This window comes from Helobdella robusta, assembly GCF_000326865.2.
Source record: "Helobdella robusta unplaced genomic scaffold HELROscaffold_4, whole genome shotgun sequence".
Lineage (NCBI taxonomy): Eukaryota > Metazoa > Annelida > Clitellata > Rhynchobdellida > Glossiphoniidae > Helobdella > Helobdella robusta.
This window is the reverse complement of record NW_008704902.1, coordinates 2,087,213-2,104,202: the sequence shown is the minus strand read 5'-3', so window position 1 is coordinate 2,104,202 and position 16,990 is coordinate 2,087,213. Positions and strand designations below refer to the sequence as shown.

The following is a 16,990-nucleotide window of genomic DNA, read 5'->3' as shown; positions in this document are numbered from 1 at the left end:
TTCCGTTGTACTCCTAAAGGTTTCTATGGAAAATTAAATAAGAAAATGATTCAACTAATCTAAAATATAAAAACAGAATACGATAATGGATGAAGAACTATACTGGAAAACATTCTTTAAAAAGTATGGAATAATTTTAGTTGGAAAAGATTATGTTGGAACATAGGTGCATAACATAATCCTTTGACAGTAGGTGTATCAAATGTAGTTGCAGTTGACGCTGTCTGGACAACGTGCGTGCGTGCATCAGTCGGTTGTGCCTGATGAACTATTTATAACTTCGGAAACGTGAGAGTTTACAAATTTATGTACAATGGCTTTCCATTCAATAGATTAGAAATACATTTTTGAGTATTTATTATAGAAATGTTGAATTAAAGTTTTTTTAAATGTTGGATAAACCAAAAAAAAATTTTTTTGTCAATACGTAGTCAAGTGTTTTCGGGAAAAAGATTTTTCTCAATAAGCAAATTAAAACCGTTGAAAAAAAATTGAATCCAAAAAATATTTTTAGAAACGTTGTGATGTTAAACACACGAAAAAGATTGTTCCAACATACACACACACACACACACACACAACACACGCACACACACACATACACAGACAAACACACCACACACACATATATAAATACACACATCATTATCCATGGAGTTGCGTTTTTGAACGACAGCATCCAGCAAAAACCCCTTCTGCCATCAGGCCATCACAAAACAATCACAAATATTCTAATATTGCCAATACCGTCCTCGCTGGCGTTGTATACAATTTTTATGGGTACGTTTGTAGGTATGGATTGGATGTATTCATTCGCATGTCTGTATGCTAATACACGTCGTAGTAAACATCAGACGCAAGTGTACATCTGTACAAACACAGAGATGTACACATGTAAGCGTGTTCGTGCATTTCTGAGAATGAGAATGAAAGTTGTGAAAAGTATTACCCACTTACTGCACTAAGGGAGCAGCTTCAAATGTTTCATCCCACGCATACCAACACTCACACAAACACATTTACAGCAGCACATGCTTATGTATCACAAACAAACACATTCTTACCAACACGTACACATACCAACACATACACACGCAAACACATATTGTGATCCTCAAATATAAAACCTGGATACGTATAACATAAAGTGTCGTGATGTTACTGAGAGAATTATTACAGAAAATTATGTAACTTTGCTATTATGTAATTTTGGTCGCTCTTTTGACGTCAATTTTAAGCTCCGCTTGCAGTCATGTTTGTGTTAAGAAGACTTTCAATTGCTATAATCCCAATTTTAATAAATTAAAGAATACTTCAAAAACTAACTCAAAAATGAAATCGCTAGCATAGCGATGTAACATTGTATGAAGATTAACAACAATGGATCTCTGAATGTTGATGAGGTAGTGTTGGAGAAATAGGTTGTTACTTCATTTTAAACAAGACTTTTGTTGTTGCAAAATATATTTTCCAGCTGATCCAATGTAAGTACATCGTAACTTTATGTTGTTGCTAAAAAAACTATGATTTGGATTTTCAGGTCATTGTTTGAAAGGAGATGCAAAGAGATCAGAATGTTTGTAAGCAGATATTTACGTTGGTGTTAATGTCTGCGCTGATTAAAATATTGCTACTGCTGCTGTTGTTGATGTTAGCCGTGCTAATGTATTGACGTTTGTATCGGTGATGTTCATCATTTTACAGTTGGTTTCTGCTGATCAATAGAGCGTTGATTGTTGTAATGTCAGCAGATCTGATAGCCTTACACATTTATATTGGGGTGTGCATGTTTTTGTTGAAGCGAGTCTTTTTTTTAAATTAAAAACAAAATGATTCAAGTATGTCATTGGGCGATGCACTTCCCATTTAAAATTTTCAACAGTCAAGATTGACGTTGACTCAACTCGTTAACCCGTTCATAATTGCATTTGGACAAATAACACTACCTCCTCAAGTCACAAAGTCATCAGGTTAACAAGAAAGAAGAAATTAAAGAGAAAAAAATTTCGGAGGTTTGTTCTGTTGCATCCGCCACGCTGACACATCCCGTCAATTCATGCGCTAATTGTCCTGCCTGGAGTTGTTCGGAGGAAAATTTAAATTGGTACAAAACGAAATTTTCAGTCAGATGTGCATTTGTTTGGGAGGTTAGATTCTCATAAAATTTTTATTACCATAAAATATAAACTTTTTTAACTTTTTTTTCCATGCACGTTCTCAATCATTATTTTTAGTACTTAAATCAGAAATGTTGTGTGTTGTGAAAAAGTGCAGCTAAAAAGGGAAGTAAAAATCAATCACTCAATCAATCAATCAATCAATTTCCTCGATGTTCAACAGCGCTTCTCAGTGAATTTTGCAGACAAATGGGTCTTGAGATCCGCTCTGAACTTCGTAAGTAATGGAGAAGTAGTCAGAGAAGGAGATAGAGAGTTTTGGAGAAAAGGATCAAAAAAGGCAAATGCAGATTTAGCAAAAGAGTGTTTAAGCCGAGTTAAGAAGACGTGAGAACAAGAAGACGATCATAAACCGGGGCGTTTAGGTTCAATTAATATATCTAATAAGTACTTAGGAAATAATTTAGATTGAGACTTATACAGTGTAAATTTTAAAAGTTATTCCATATTTTATAGGTAGCCAGTGCAGGAGAACAAATTATAAAAATATATGAGAACAAAAAGGGGCCCGAGCAACCAGACGAGCAGCAGACATTAAAACTTTACTTAAAGCATAGAATGTAGAATCAGGAAGACCATAGTATAGCGAGTTACAATAATCATTCTTAGATAAAATTAAAGAAATAACAAGAAGGAGAAGAGTAGGATCGTCAAGAAAAGGCAAATGTTTTTTTTATTCTACGTGATGAAAGAATTTAGTAGCAACACTATCAACCTGAGAAAAAAGAGACATGCTAGAATCAAAGATAAAGCCCAGACTACGAAACTTATGAGAAACATGAAGAGTTTTATAATCATGTAAGACAATAAAAGGAATAGTAATAAAGCATTTAGATTTATTAAAACGAATTAATTTAAACTTGGGAGGATTAAGTTTAAGACATATATAGTCAAGCCAAGCGATAATTGAGAAAAGACATAGAGATAGATTATGAAGAAAACTATTGAGATTAGATGGAGAAAAAGAAGTATAAGAATCATCAGCACACTGCTGACTAGTGAAAGAAAAATTATTAATAAGATGGCCAATAAGTACATTAATTTTCTGAGAACTTGAAGCAAAGAAATAAATTTATGGGAGATGACTCTCAATATTTCGCACATATGCAACACTCATCATCTTTTTGTTCATTTAAAAAGTTTGCACCTTTTGTTGAAAGAAAAATCTGAATGCGATTTATTATTCATATAAGGTCTGACTTCATTTTAAAACTGTTTTCAATTACTGTTTTTATTTTATTTAAAATTTTGGACTTCAAAGCAATTTTGAACAGATAAATAACTCAAAATATATCTATTTTGTTTTATTAATAAAATAATCTATTGATTAATTTACAGGAAATGAAAGAAATATGAACGCTTGCCTCTTTCTCAAAGTTGTTGCATGTGAATTCAGCATTTACTTTAAAGTTAGTAATTCTTCTCGTATTCGTTTTGATATTTTACTGCAGTTAACACCACAAAACCGGCTGAATGTGAGAAGTATTTCGTATGTTCGATTTTCCTTATTCGCTTCTTTGGCAAAAATTGTTAAAATGTTTCAAAACAAACAAAATTGTTTTTACAGGTTTGCAATTGTAATTATGTCATAAATATTTTAAAAATATATCGGTTTGTGTGGGAACAATGGAGATCTGTTAGGAAAAAAAATTATAATTGATTTTTATAGGTTAAAAATCTGCTTTCGAAAAAATTATTTTATGTTGTGATTTTTCATATGAAAACATGGTTGAAAAGAAGAACACGCATGTAATTATGTTTGTGAGTTTGTCAATTTGTGTTCAATTAATGATTAAGAATTTTAATAAAACATTTATTTATATTTACTTAAACTTAATTATTTATTTATTCACCTATTTGCATGTGTAAAAAAATAAATTTAAGAAATTAAATTGCATGAACATTACATTACATTGCATCAACAGTTCCAAAATGTAAAATGGAAGAAATGCGCGATCTGATGTCTTTGGTTTTTATTGCGTGTAAATGAAACGAACGTTACCGGCCATAACAATATTTTCTTTTTACAGAAATAATATTCGGAGAAATATTTTCAAAAAATAAATTCCGAGCGAACGAGGAGCTCAATTGGATTGACGGCGATTCTCGTCGCGTACGAAATTTTGTATGAGGTGAAAATTATCATGCAACGTGCATTTTGCGCAAAAAAATATTCAAATGAAACAAATTATTTTATTCGGAAAACACATTTTCTCAGAAAGCGTTTTTTAATTGTTTTTTTTAAAACCAAACATTTATAACTTCTTGGAAAAATAAAAAGTTTGGCGGGTTATTTTTTCAAAAGGAAAAATAAATTGCCAAAAATGAAAAATTGTCGCCAAAAAAATCTCTCATAAATAAAAAGCAGTGAGTGTTTTAAAGGAAAAGACGTATTTCTAATGAAAGTTGTTGCATTCTTCAGTCATTGCTTGATTAATTGCGTCCTACTCATGCTATGATGTGATAAAAACAACAACAATAACACGATGACGACGATAACGACGGTGATGATGATGACGATGAAGAGGATGAAAAAGAGGATGAAGGGTTAGAATGATGATGATGATGATTATAGTTATGAGAAGATGGTAGATGATGATGACATGAAAATAAGGGTGACGATGACGATGATGATGAAAACATTGCTGATGTTAACGATGTTAAATATAACATTTATAAAAATAATGATTAGAACAAAGATATTTTTGAAAAAAAAATATTTTTTAACAAATTAAATTTAAAACCTTATTCTGATTTTCATTTTTAAAATTATTAAAAAATAAATTTTACAAAAAAAATAATTTTAAGTCAGTTCGTGCAGCTTAGGTTTGTTTGTTTGCCATTTTTCTAACTTTTCAAGTGCAAGTCTTAATGGGGTAGGTTTTTTAGTAGTAAAGTAATTCTAAAATTAATGGTTAAAAAATTGGTTCGAAAAATTTTTTTGGTTTGGTTTTTGTGAAATTTTTATATTATAATCTTAAATTATTATTGACTTGATGACAGTTTATTATTTTCAAATGTAATTTCCTTTACGATTATCGTCTCCAGAATTAAAAACATCAAAAACGAACAACTTTCAACAACATCATCATCGCATTCTGAAAGTTGTTATCATCTGAAACCGTTTCACCACTAAAATTCATCGTGTGTTTATTTACAACACCGCCCACTTATTGCGTTTTCACTTTCATCATCACCTTAATCATCATTTTTATCATCAGTGTTTTTGTTGTTACGGTGTTTTGGAGCAAATTAAACAAAGCAACATCATCATTTCATTGGCATGTACGCACCAAATCACATTAACGTAATCGTACTCAACATCATCATCATATTCATCATCGTTATCATTAGTGGATCATTAATATTTATTTTCTACCGCCATCCACCTTTTTACGTATTTGCAACAGCATGGATTACAATTTTTACAATTCCTGACATCATTAATAACTTTGTTGACATCATTTTTCCAATTAACATCTCTTTAGTAATGTCTTCATCGTCGTCTGTTTTGTTGTCTTGTCATTATCACAATTCGAAGTCACTATTATAACCTTCATAATTGTCCTATTCATCAGCGTTATCATCGTCTTTTTGCTATCATCACCATACTAAATATCATCATAATCGTCACTACAATTAACTGTTCCCCTTAAATTATCATTTTTTCCATCATCATTAACGTTATCTATACATCATCGTTAATATCATTTTATCGTCATTAATACTACTTCGACATATTATACATCGTGTGACCGTAAATAATTTTTATGACTCGCATCACGGTTCAACATCCCCGTAATAGAAATATGACATCTACATCAACACTGGATAAACATCAGCACTACGTAGTTGAGACTGCATGCAGGACATTTTCTGATAAAGGAACTAGACAGTTCATTCTACTCTGAAGTGAACAATTTTTGAGTTGATCTTTAAACTTATACATGATCACGACCAAACCTACAAACGTATCTGTATATTTGTATGTATGTATTTGTGTACGTCTGTATGCATGTATAAATACATATGCTCTGAGATATTCATCAACCTAGTAAAAATTTTCAATAAATAAGATTAACGCGATATTAGGCGGACGCAAGCAGACACACGTTCACAATATGTTTTTATTTTCTTCGGCTATCACTACATCAGGATCAACCGAAAGTATCATTCAAACCTGGAGAGGCATGTTGGACCGGGGAAAAACGCATGATCTCATGTGTGTACGTGTATGGTTCGTGTGTATGTGGCAATTTAATGAGTGTGTGTGTTTAGTGGCTGTATGTGTTTAGTGTGTGTATGTGTAATTTGTTTGGCTTTAGTGTAATTTAGTTACAGCTTATAAGAAGCTAAATTTCAAATGGTGGAAAGTAAAAATTAGTGCATGTATTTGTTTGTTTAAAAAAACCAAAATTAAAAAAGCGTTCCTTTTATTCTTTATAAAACAGCTATAAAAACACAGAGTAGCTTAATGCAAATTTTTCTTTTTTCAGCCATGTAGTTTTAAATTAAACTTTTGTGCAAGAGGCGTGGTCCTAGGCAGCCTTTAAAGCACGTCAGCCTCTAACAACACTGCACATGTACACGAAACACAGCTTATCTAGCATCTGGGCTAACTTAATGACTCTGCGTTTGAAATAACCAAATAACCGTTGGTGTGTGTGTGTGTGCGTGTGTGTATGTATGCGTGTGTGTATGTGTGTTTGTGTGTATGTGTTTATGTGTGTGTGAGTGTGTTTTTGCATAAAAATGATACCTGAGTGATGCAGATGAACTTAACCTTCGTAATAAATTTCGTTTTTAAATATCACAAGTTTTTAGAAGAGAGTACGTACAGTTTAATACAAGCATTGCAAGCCTCGAGCGTATAAATTTAGTACAAGTGCTTGAAGAATAAAATGTATAAGATTGCGTGGGCAACAAGTACTGCAGCCCCGTACTTGTTTGTACGTGTGCACTTGTTTGCGCTGCATCCACTTGTCTTTATGTTTACTTTAATTAGTTTTCTGCATCTGTAAACAGGGCACACGTCGTCAACTCACATTATAAATTTGCATTTTTAATCACAGTTGCCTGCAAACGGCAGCATTTTCGAAAAAATTTCACATTTGAAAAAAAAATGAAAGGGAAATCCCAGTGCTTTCATATTGGCTGACTTGTTCCGTCACATCTCTCACTGTTACTCTAATTCTCAGTCAGTTTTTATGAAAATTTCATTTCCGGCGGTGTTAGTTAGTAAAGTTGTTTTCGAACACTTTTCCATAATTGGTTGATTCATTTCTACTACCTTAATTGTCAGAACACCTTTACTGGAAAACCATATTTGTGAGAATGTTTTTTGTGTATGTTTTTTTGAAATATTCAGTTTGTAATCAATTTCCACAAAACAAGTAATGTCGAATCCAGATGTTCAGCAGTAGTGACATGAAACGTAGAAGCAAAACATTCTCAGAATAAAATGTGTTGGTTTCACCAAAAAGATGATAAATTTCGATTGGAACAATTTGTTGGTGCGTGGTGAACATTCAAAACAAAGCAAACTTTAGATACTATTATTAACGTATTTTTAACTGAACTGCTCCATGCAGCAGCTGTTCCTACTTCAATAGCAGACTGCCGATCCAAACACAAATTGTTTTGCAATAATTTCTAAAATTTAAAATCAAGATTTGAGATGTTTCAGCACCTGTTCTAGAGACAGTAACATTCGCGAATTTGTAAAACCGTTTTCAATTTGAAACAATCAGTGTGTATGAAAGAACTCCCAAATTTAAATTTGCCACCGGGTCGAATTTTCATTCTTATACCTTACAACTATCTATACAATATCAGAACAATACAGAACTATATTGAAAAATATTTTGAAGGCAACAACAAAAAATGAAAAAAAAACAGAAGTTTGAAGTTGCGGAGAAATAAATGTAACAGCATTAACGTCGAAATAAAGTACATTAAAAATGCATGTTCAACGTTTTAAACGCTCGCCCGCCTCTTAATATCCTCCATCCCACATTGTTCAGAGAATTTTTTATTTTGTCAAGAACTTTTTGAACGAGTGAATTGTTTTTTTGTTGCCGTGTTTATAAGGCATTGACGACTCGTTTGGGCAGCATCAAACTTAAAAATGTTCCATCCTGAAACTTTTGTTGACTCGTCAAAATTATCGCAAATAATAAACACTTAAATTATCTCCATATACTTAATAATATTTTTGTAATATTTTAATTTTGTTAAATTATTAATTGATTCGTTTTTATCGTTTACGTGTTATTTCATACTAAACATGGAAAACTGCCCTCCTAAGTATTTTAAGAACGTAAGAAAAAAAACGTGGTGGAGCAGCAATCCTCAACAAGCGTTATAACTAATGGGATTAGTGCTGCATTCAATTTTTACATGCATTATTATGCTGGGCTTGCAGTTTGTTTCGAACTTTCGAATATGTATGGTAATCATGAAGTGATTCACACAGTTGTTTGAGTTTAGTTGGTTCTACGTGTGTGTGTGTGTGTGTTGTGTGTGTGTTGTGTGTTATGTGTGTGGTGTTGTGTGTGTGTGTGTTGTGTGTTGTATGTGTGCACGCTTATGTGTGAGTGTGCGTAGTTTGTAAAGGTTTGTGGGCTTGTGTGTTTAGATGTGCATTTGTAAGCTTGTGGATGGAAAATAAAATGCATGTTTAATATTTCGTTCTTTTATTCCTAAATGTTTGTTCAAACGGGAAAACCATTCAACTGCTTGTGCCCTGACGTGATGATTGTGAGTGCCTTTGTATGATGTTCGTGCAGTTCGGGTTTACGTGTACATGTACATGCAGATGAAGGTTCAAATATGGCTAACAATGCATCCGATTGCAATGTTCACCGTTTAGAAGGGCTGTCGTCTAGAAAAAACTTGAAAAAAGTCTTTTTTTATTGTAACACTATTCTGGTTAGTTTTTCTACTTGTAAAACTTGTTGTTGAATGAACAACAAAAAATTTGTTGAGTATTTTGTAAAGTAAATAATGAACTACGCAGTGTTAAAACGTGAACAGTGAACGCAAGCACAACTGAAGCAACAGGCATCGAGAGAAACAACTGATGCTCTTCAACCGAAACAACAAGCTTTGGCAAAATTTTTCAAAACCTCATTTATGAATAATAATAATTACAAATTTGGCGCCACTTGTCAGGCGCAGAGAGCAGAAAAATTTATAAAAAGAAGCGGTTAGTCTGGATTCAATAGTTATACTGCACTGGTGGTCAGCTGATGGTTATGCACTCATGTTCTCCGCCATACATTCACAACCAACAAACATCAGGGATCGTTTGTGTACGTGCAGTTACCAATTGTTGTTCATCGAATTATAACTTATGTGACTATTTTTGATTTTAAAAAATGAAAATGTTTATTTACACACACACACACAGTGTGTGTGCGTGTGCGTGTGTGTTTGTGTGGTGTGTGAATTGGAAACGGAAGCTATATATTTATAAAGACTAATCCAATAAAGACAAAATAGGAAAAAGTAATCGCTTTATAGAAAATTTTCTTTTGATTACTCCGTTTTAAAGAAAAGTGTTATTAAATTTCTTTGAAATATTAATTCAATCCTGATGGAAATATTAACGGGGAGAGAAGGAGAAGGAGGAGAATAAAATTTAATAACCGTTATGAATTGGCTATAAAACTTTAATAATGGAGAGAGTGGGTGAGTGGTGAGCAGTTGTAAGGACGTGACTTCAACGAATGTCTCAGGACTACCGACATGAAGCCAATCCAGTGACGGACTCAACATCAACATGCTCCACGCACTGTTCTAATGACGTGAAACAAACTTAACACTCTTATCTCGATAGGCCAACAACAACGCTCATGACTAACTATAAAGAGTTGAAACTTAATTCAGTACGTAAAATCAAAATATCAAACTGCCGAAGAAAGGAATCCATCTTCCAAATTTTAAATAGTTTAAACAAAATTTCAATTAAATTTTGTAAGCTAAAATTTTTAAACAGATGTACGTCGTGTTCCTCCACAAAACAAAACAAAAAACAACTTGGCAAATAAAATAAATTTTACTTCATAACAAGACAGCTACTGGTTCGTGATTTTTAAATCTTGCCATCTTTAAACAGCACCCAGAAAAATTTAACACTTGAAATTCAGAAAGCAAATCAAACGTTATCATTTAGAAAAGCATAAAACATAAAAACTTCCGAGAAAGGACATTACAAAAGAGTTTGCACAATGCAATTTAATATTTCAAGTAACGATGACGATGATGAATAGAGAAATGCATTCAAAACTGACTTTTAATATTTTTCACAATAGTCCAAATTTTTTCAATACTCCTAGCATATACTTTTCATTACAAAAATAACAAATAAAACCCAAGACCACCATTATTCAAGGGCAACCCTTTAAACCAACCCCGTCTCACTGGTTAACATTATAAAATTGAAACTGTTCGTCATTGTTAATTATCTATATTTTTAAATTAGAAAACCGTTGTTACATTTTTTTAGTTTGCATAAAGTTAGAGCTGCTACATATCAATTTATAAATTTTATAGCAAATTACAATTAGCCAGATTCTTGTAGTTACGATGGGATGGCATTCGAACAATGTTGCACTGATTAACAACGCAAGTCTCTTATTGTCTGAGCTAGTTCACTACCGTCAATTTTTTTCAAATCGAGATATTAAAAGCATCCCTAGTTATTAATAAGTGCCTCAACTTGTATTTGCCGTCTGATCGTAATAATATGTAAATGAGCCTGAGCATTTTGAAGATATAATTTGCAATGTTTTCAGCGTGTATTTGGAAGTAACATGGGCTGCAATAAAATATTTATTGCAACGTTCCCAACTCTGACACAAAAATCATTTCATATTAATTCCTATGTATGCCTATGTTTTTGATTGTTTGTGTCTGTGTGTTTGTGTGTGTTTGTATAATATCATGTGCGTTCGTATGTGTTGATGTCTGTTTGTCTGACTATAAACTTTGATAGACTTGTTTTTGCGAGCTTGGTAGCATGCCTATGAAAGCACTTGCATGAAAATTATAAAATATATTTCACAGTAATAAAAAAAATTGTACAACATCATAACGCTATGCTCTCAAAAAAAACATTAACGCATGTAAGCATCAAGCGATCTGGATGAATGAAATTATTAATGAAATGCGAATATTAATGCGATCCATGGTTCTGAGTTTGGAAGAAACATCACATTTGAAAATATAATTCGTATTTAATATCGTTGACATCACTGAGATGTTTAAGCCCTAAGTTGAACAAATATTGGTCGAGCAGACATAAGAAAGAAGGACTCGTGCAAGACCCGTTGCATAAGTGGTGAGAACATACAAGTATGTTGGCTTCTCGGCTGTTATTAAAACATAATAGTTCATAATGCTACTCTTTAACAAAAAAATATTTGGTAGATATATTAATTAAGAATGAAAAATCTTATATTAGAATTTAATATTTTATAATAACAAGTGATAAAACATTTTAGCACGCTGTGCGTAGCGGTGTGTGAGCGCCAACAAGGTACAATGATGTATAACGACAACTAATGCGGCTTTGAAAAGTTTTCTGAAGATAAAAAGTGTTAGATTACTGCTGGTTCGCCAGTTGAAGAGAGGTGGCAACAAATCCAAACGATGGGAACTGGCTGGAGGAGAAAGAACAGAAGATGAGGCGGACGAGATGTTGGAGATAATGATAATGACAAGTTTCCAGATCATTCTTCCGACTATTGGCAGCCGACGAAAACAAAAAATGGTGCAGTTTGGTGTTTTTACCTTTTAGTGTTGATTTTTTTTTCAGGCAGCGGGCTGATTTATAAGCATTAGTAAGTTTATAATTTAAACTTTTAAAATTTAAAACACCCATCTTGCACATCAAGCAAGCGCATTGCCATCTCAGTGGAGCAGCATCCAAACAAAACAATGACAGTCTGGGTAGGGTAGGGCTCGACAGTAAGAGATGCAGGCATCTGTGAGAAGTAGGCATCTTATGCTGTGTTTGATGTTTCAATTAATTTCCCGTATTTGATGTTTCAATCAATGTTTCTAATGGAAAAATCCTACAACCTTTTGCAATACGTTATTTTTGAATTTTTTGGATGAGATTTATTATTTATTTTTCAAGCAGAACGGGAAGATGTGATTGTGCTGCAAAATAAAAATCACAAAACTGCAAACAGTTCACGTATTCACACGCTGGACCTGGAATGTGTTCGGAGAAATTCTCTTAATACATAATAGAATTGATTTCATCTTTGATCTATTAGCCATAAAACATAAACTTTATTGTCGCACTGTTCCGTGCGTAACTGCACAATCAACAACCACAACAACCAACCACAACAACCACAACAACAACCACAACAACCAACCACAACAACCAACCACAACCAACCACAACAACCACAACAACCACAACAACAACCACAACAACCATCAGCACCATGAAGCATCACTGCATCATGCATAAAGCAAGAACGCTGGAATAATAAGTAACAATAAAAATAAAAATCTTGCAAAACATTTGCAGATGTGAACTTCCGTTACATGCACACAAATTATTTTAATTTTTTCAAAGGACAATGCAACTTCCTTCTTTACTGCGAAACTCTGACAAGCGCAAGATTGCTTGCACATGGTTCTTCACATCCTCATAGTTTACATCCAGAAAGGATGGTGCACATACATAGGCAGAACACGACGTCTGTACAACATTAAGGGCACGCGAAACATTTCAAAGCAAATTCAAAGCCTGTGTAGTCGCGCAGATGGTTTTCGAACCAGGTTCCAGCGCGAGAACAGGCATTACAAATATCAGCACTCACTCGCTACTTCTAACTTCTATTAAAAACTTCAGCTACATTTAATCAGTTAACAAAATAAGTAATCAAAACAAATCAGCTCATCCATTGTTTATTCACATCACTGCAACACACATTTTTGTTTGTATAAACATAAGTTCTGTACACACGTACAAACACAAGTTTTTGTATTCCCTTTACAAGTATGCATTTGGAACACTCAACGTGAACACACGTTAAATACAAACTCATATCTAACCACACAAGCATACGAAATAGCTTGCGAACAGAGTGTAAAAAGAAAGTGTTATAACACAATACAAAATGACAAAAAATATACAAATTCTTGTGCGATGGTGTATTAGAAGCACTAAAATTTTTCGTTGTAAAAATTGCGACCATGTGCATGAATGTACTTACTACCTACACTTCAATCAAAGACGCAAAGTGATTCACGTGTGAATAGAAATATGAAGTAGATTACTTTCCATAGCTGGTGGGTGTAGTAGTGTATAATGTGGCAGGCCCGTCAGACAAAACATGGAAAAGCACTATTGACAAGAAACATTAAAAATAATGAAGTCCTCGTGCCAAACATCCCTCCATTGTAAATACTTGGAAGTAAATATTTTATGCACACAAACTCACTTAATAATTTAAAGTGCTACGAGTTTTAAATTTCACATTTATGCTTCAAGCAAATTTCTCTTTATGATGATCTTCAAAGAAAATTTTATTAATCTGTTTTATTGTTGGTGGGAGATGATTGAAGCTGCATATCATTCAAAGTTTATTGCATAAAATGTTATTCAGTCGAAGTATATTGCAAAAACAAACACGCTAAATTAAAATTTTAATAAATTTAAATTGTAAATTAATGATCACCATTAACGTTATTGCCATCATAACCATCATCATCATCATCATCACCGTACTCATCATCATCATCATCATCACCGTACTCATCATACTCATCACCATGCAATCACAGACCAACGAACGAACCTTATGAGCGTCCCTCTTATCAGAGCGTTGACTCTGTTGGTAGATGCGGCTGAAGTTGGAGACGATGACAGGGACGGGCAGGGCGATGACCAGCACCCCACTCAACGAACAAATTCCCCCAACCAACTTTCCTGTTATCGTCTTCGGAACCATGTCACCATATCTGGCGGTGACCATTTCAACTAAAATAATCATTCAATCATTCAGGTGGAGCAGAGTGTCTACACGACAAAGTTTTACGTTTCAAAGAAAATTCTGCCAAAACGATTTATTTTCATTAAATAATGCACAAAAGAGTATCTAACGCACCAGAAGTTGCGCATTAACATTTTGATCAAATTGATGGATGCCATTTTCTACAAAATTATGACAAATAGTTTTCAACAAAATTTTATGCACACTTGGCGTACAAATTATTGGCAAAAAAAAACAAAAAAAATTAAATCCCAAAATATTTTTTTCTGAGTAAGGGCTGAAGAAATTTTCGGTGAAGCATCACATATCAAAATGCATTTCCGAAAAATATTTATTAGATCATTTTGAGAAAAAATAAAAAACTTTTTTGTGCAGGTGTTTTATAGTGCTGAAACGTTAAAAGCTCGTCATTCATTTATTAGATCGTTCATGTTACAAACGCACCAAAACCTGCCGATGAAATTTATACCATCTTTCTTTCTAAGCCTTATCCAAATATTTATGCATTTTTGCAAGAGTCAAATGAACAAGTCAAACAAACTCCATACAATTTTTTAATAAGCAAATCGTAAAGGAACAAAAAATGTTCTAGAATTGAACCAAGAATTATATCATTATTCTATGGGGAGCTTGGGTTTTTGTAAAAAAAAATTAAAAACTTTTATTGATTTTTCATATTAAAACTAGTATTGTGAATACAACTTCTACAGTTATGAGTGAGCTACAACAGTTAAACATTAAATTTATAACAAGATTTTTTAACTTTAACCCTAAAATTATATTCCAAATAATGTTATAATTATTTTTAATAAACTAAATTACTATGCACTGATATTATTGTTGATAATAAACTTGTTAAATTGATATATTGAATATTAAATTGATAACATTTGTAATAATTTAAAAAAATTAATTTATTTATTAAGATTAGAACCCACCCTAGAGTTGTCATAGTAACTATGGTGTACCAGAAGGCTTCAGGTATGCTTGTGAACTCTGTTTTAGGAACGTTCTTCTCGGTATAAAACATGACTGTTGCAAAAATAACAACCGCCATCGTTAATGAGAAAAGTAGAAAACCCAACTCTCGGGCACAACTCTTCAACGTGTACCCGAGAATGCGAAGTCCTTGGGAATGTCGCGAAAATTTGAAAACTCGAAAGACTCGAAAAACTCTCAGAGTGACAAAAGCACCGCTGAGCTCCTTGTTGTCCGATAATCCCAGTCCGACATAATAAGGAAGGATGGCAACAGCGTCGATCACGCTCATGACACTGGTAGCATACTTGAGTCGGTTCGGTGATGCGTACAGTCGAAGAATGTATTCCATGGAAAATATCAGGACACAGGCTGTATCGACGCAAAATAATTCAATCTCGAATCTTTCGCCGCACGATTGCGACTCCTCAGATTTTGCCAACGTAATCGTGGTTTCAGCACCAAACAGGTTCGGACAGGGCACCGTCTCCATTACGTTTGCAAGAACTGATCCAGCTATGAAGAAACCAGTCACGTAGTAAAAAACAAGACCTGAAAATGAGATCAATATTTTATTCAAGTTTGTATGCTGGTTTGTCATTTTTTCTTGTAATGTAATTTGCATTTTAATTCATTATCAATTATCATTATTGTTTATAACATGCAAATATAATTTGGTTATCTTACTTTTTTTGAATAACACCATTGGAGCACTATGTAACGACGTAATTAAAAATGTATCTCAAGTAATTTACATAAAAATAAAAAATTTAGAAAATATTAAATTGAATATATATTAACCAGAAGTGTTTGAATGTGGGTACTCAAAGGAATGCCACATTTTTTCCCTCAATGAAGCACCAGGAGGAAGTTGTTTCGTCTCATCACCACCTCCTAACCCTCCATCGGCAGAGTTTGAACTTAACTCTGAACTATCCCTCTTCCTATCTCTGTACTCTTCGTAACAACAATCGCCCATGGAATCAGCCGCAACCAAACCGAAGAAAGCCAACTCCTGATCAAATTCCTCTGGACATGCTCGTCGTGGAAAATGAACTTTACCTGTTCTGTAGTACGCTAATACGTATCTGATAGTTAAAAGAAAATTATATACATTTTGCTATTTTGTTTTTAGAAATTAGAACAAAACGAATTTGAAATCAGTTGGCATTTTTCCAAACCTGAACAGATCGGGATCTCTATCAAAAAAATATTCATCGTTCGTAGGATCATAAAAATATTCCTTTTCGTCGGAGCCCAGAAGGGAATCAGGAAATTTTTCCACTGTGTGTCTCCATGTTTCAAAGTGTGTGCCACTGACGTTGATGCGAAGTTTTGTGTCAATCCGTTCTTGATCGGATTTAATGAAAGGTGGAGGAATGGGTTTCTGAGCCAATGGTACCCAGCCAATTGCAGAAGCCCTCACAAATGGGAGCCAGGAAGCTACTGATGTCATCGAGATGTTGTTTCAATCAATGATGCGACTTTGTTTCATTTAATGATGTAACGTTGTTTCATTCAATACGACGTTCACTAGCAGTGATATGGTTGGTTTTTAAAATAGAAATGAGTTCTTTTCATAGCATAAACCAAAATAAATAAAAATTATACAATATAATAACTAAATGCATTAAAAAATTTCACTCAAGCAAAAAATTAAGGATGGCTAAAAAAATTTCATCGTGAGCGCAAACACGGGCCAAGTTTATGTGCGGCCTAAGCCCAATATACGTTCTTTTATTTTATGCTGGGTTTATACAAACCACAATATATAACAGCTATATACAACTGCTATATACAACTGCGCTATATAAC

At 33.4% G+C, this 16,990-nt stretch overlaps 2 protein-coding genes across 2 annotated transcripts; both read right to left on the bottom strand.

The window, feature by feature from the left end:
• Positions 1-11,784: 11,784 nt before the first annotated feature.
• HELRODRAFT_162252 (hypothetical protein) lies at positions 11,785-12,183 on the bottom strand (the record flags this gene model as incomplete). Its single annotated transcript, XM_009024511.1, has 1 exon — positions 11,785-12,183. The coding sequence occupies one exon, from the start codon at positions 12,181-12,183 to the stop codon at positions 11,785-11,787; it is 399 nt and encodes a 132-aa protein (XP_009022759.1).
• Positions 12,184-12,768: 585 nt separating this feature from the next.
• On the bottom strand, positions 12,769-16,631 carry HELRODRAFT_162251 (hypothetical protein; the record flags this gene model as incomplete). Its single annotated transcript, XM_009024510.1, has 5 exons — positions 12,769-12,900; positions 14,003-14,165; positions 15,136-15,727; positions 15,977-16,263; positions 16,357-16,631. 5 exons carry the CDS (start codon positions 16,629-16,631, stop codon positions 12,769-12,771), a joined length of 1,449 nt encoding a protein of 482 aa, XP_009022758.1.
• Between the last annotated feature and the right edge of the window lie 359 nt (positions 16,632-16,990).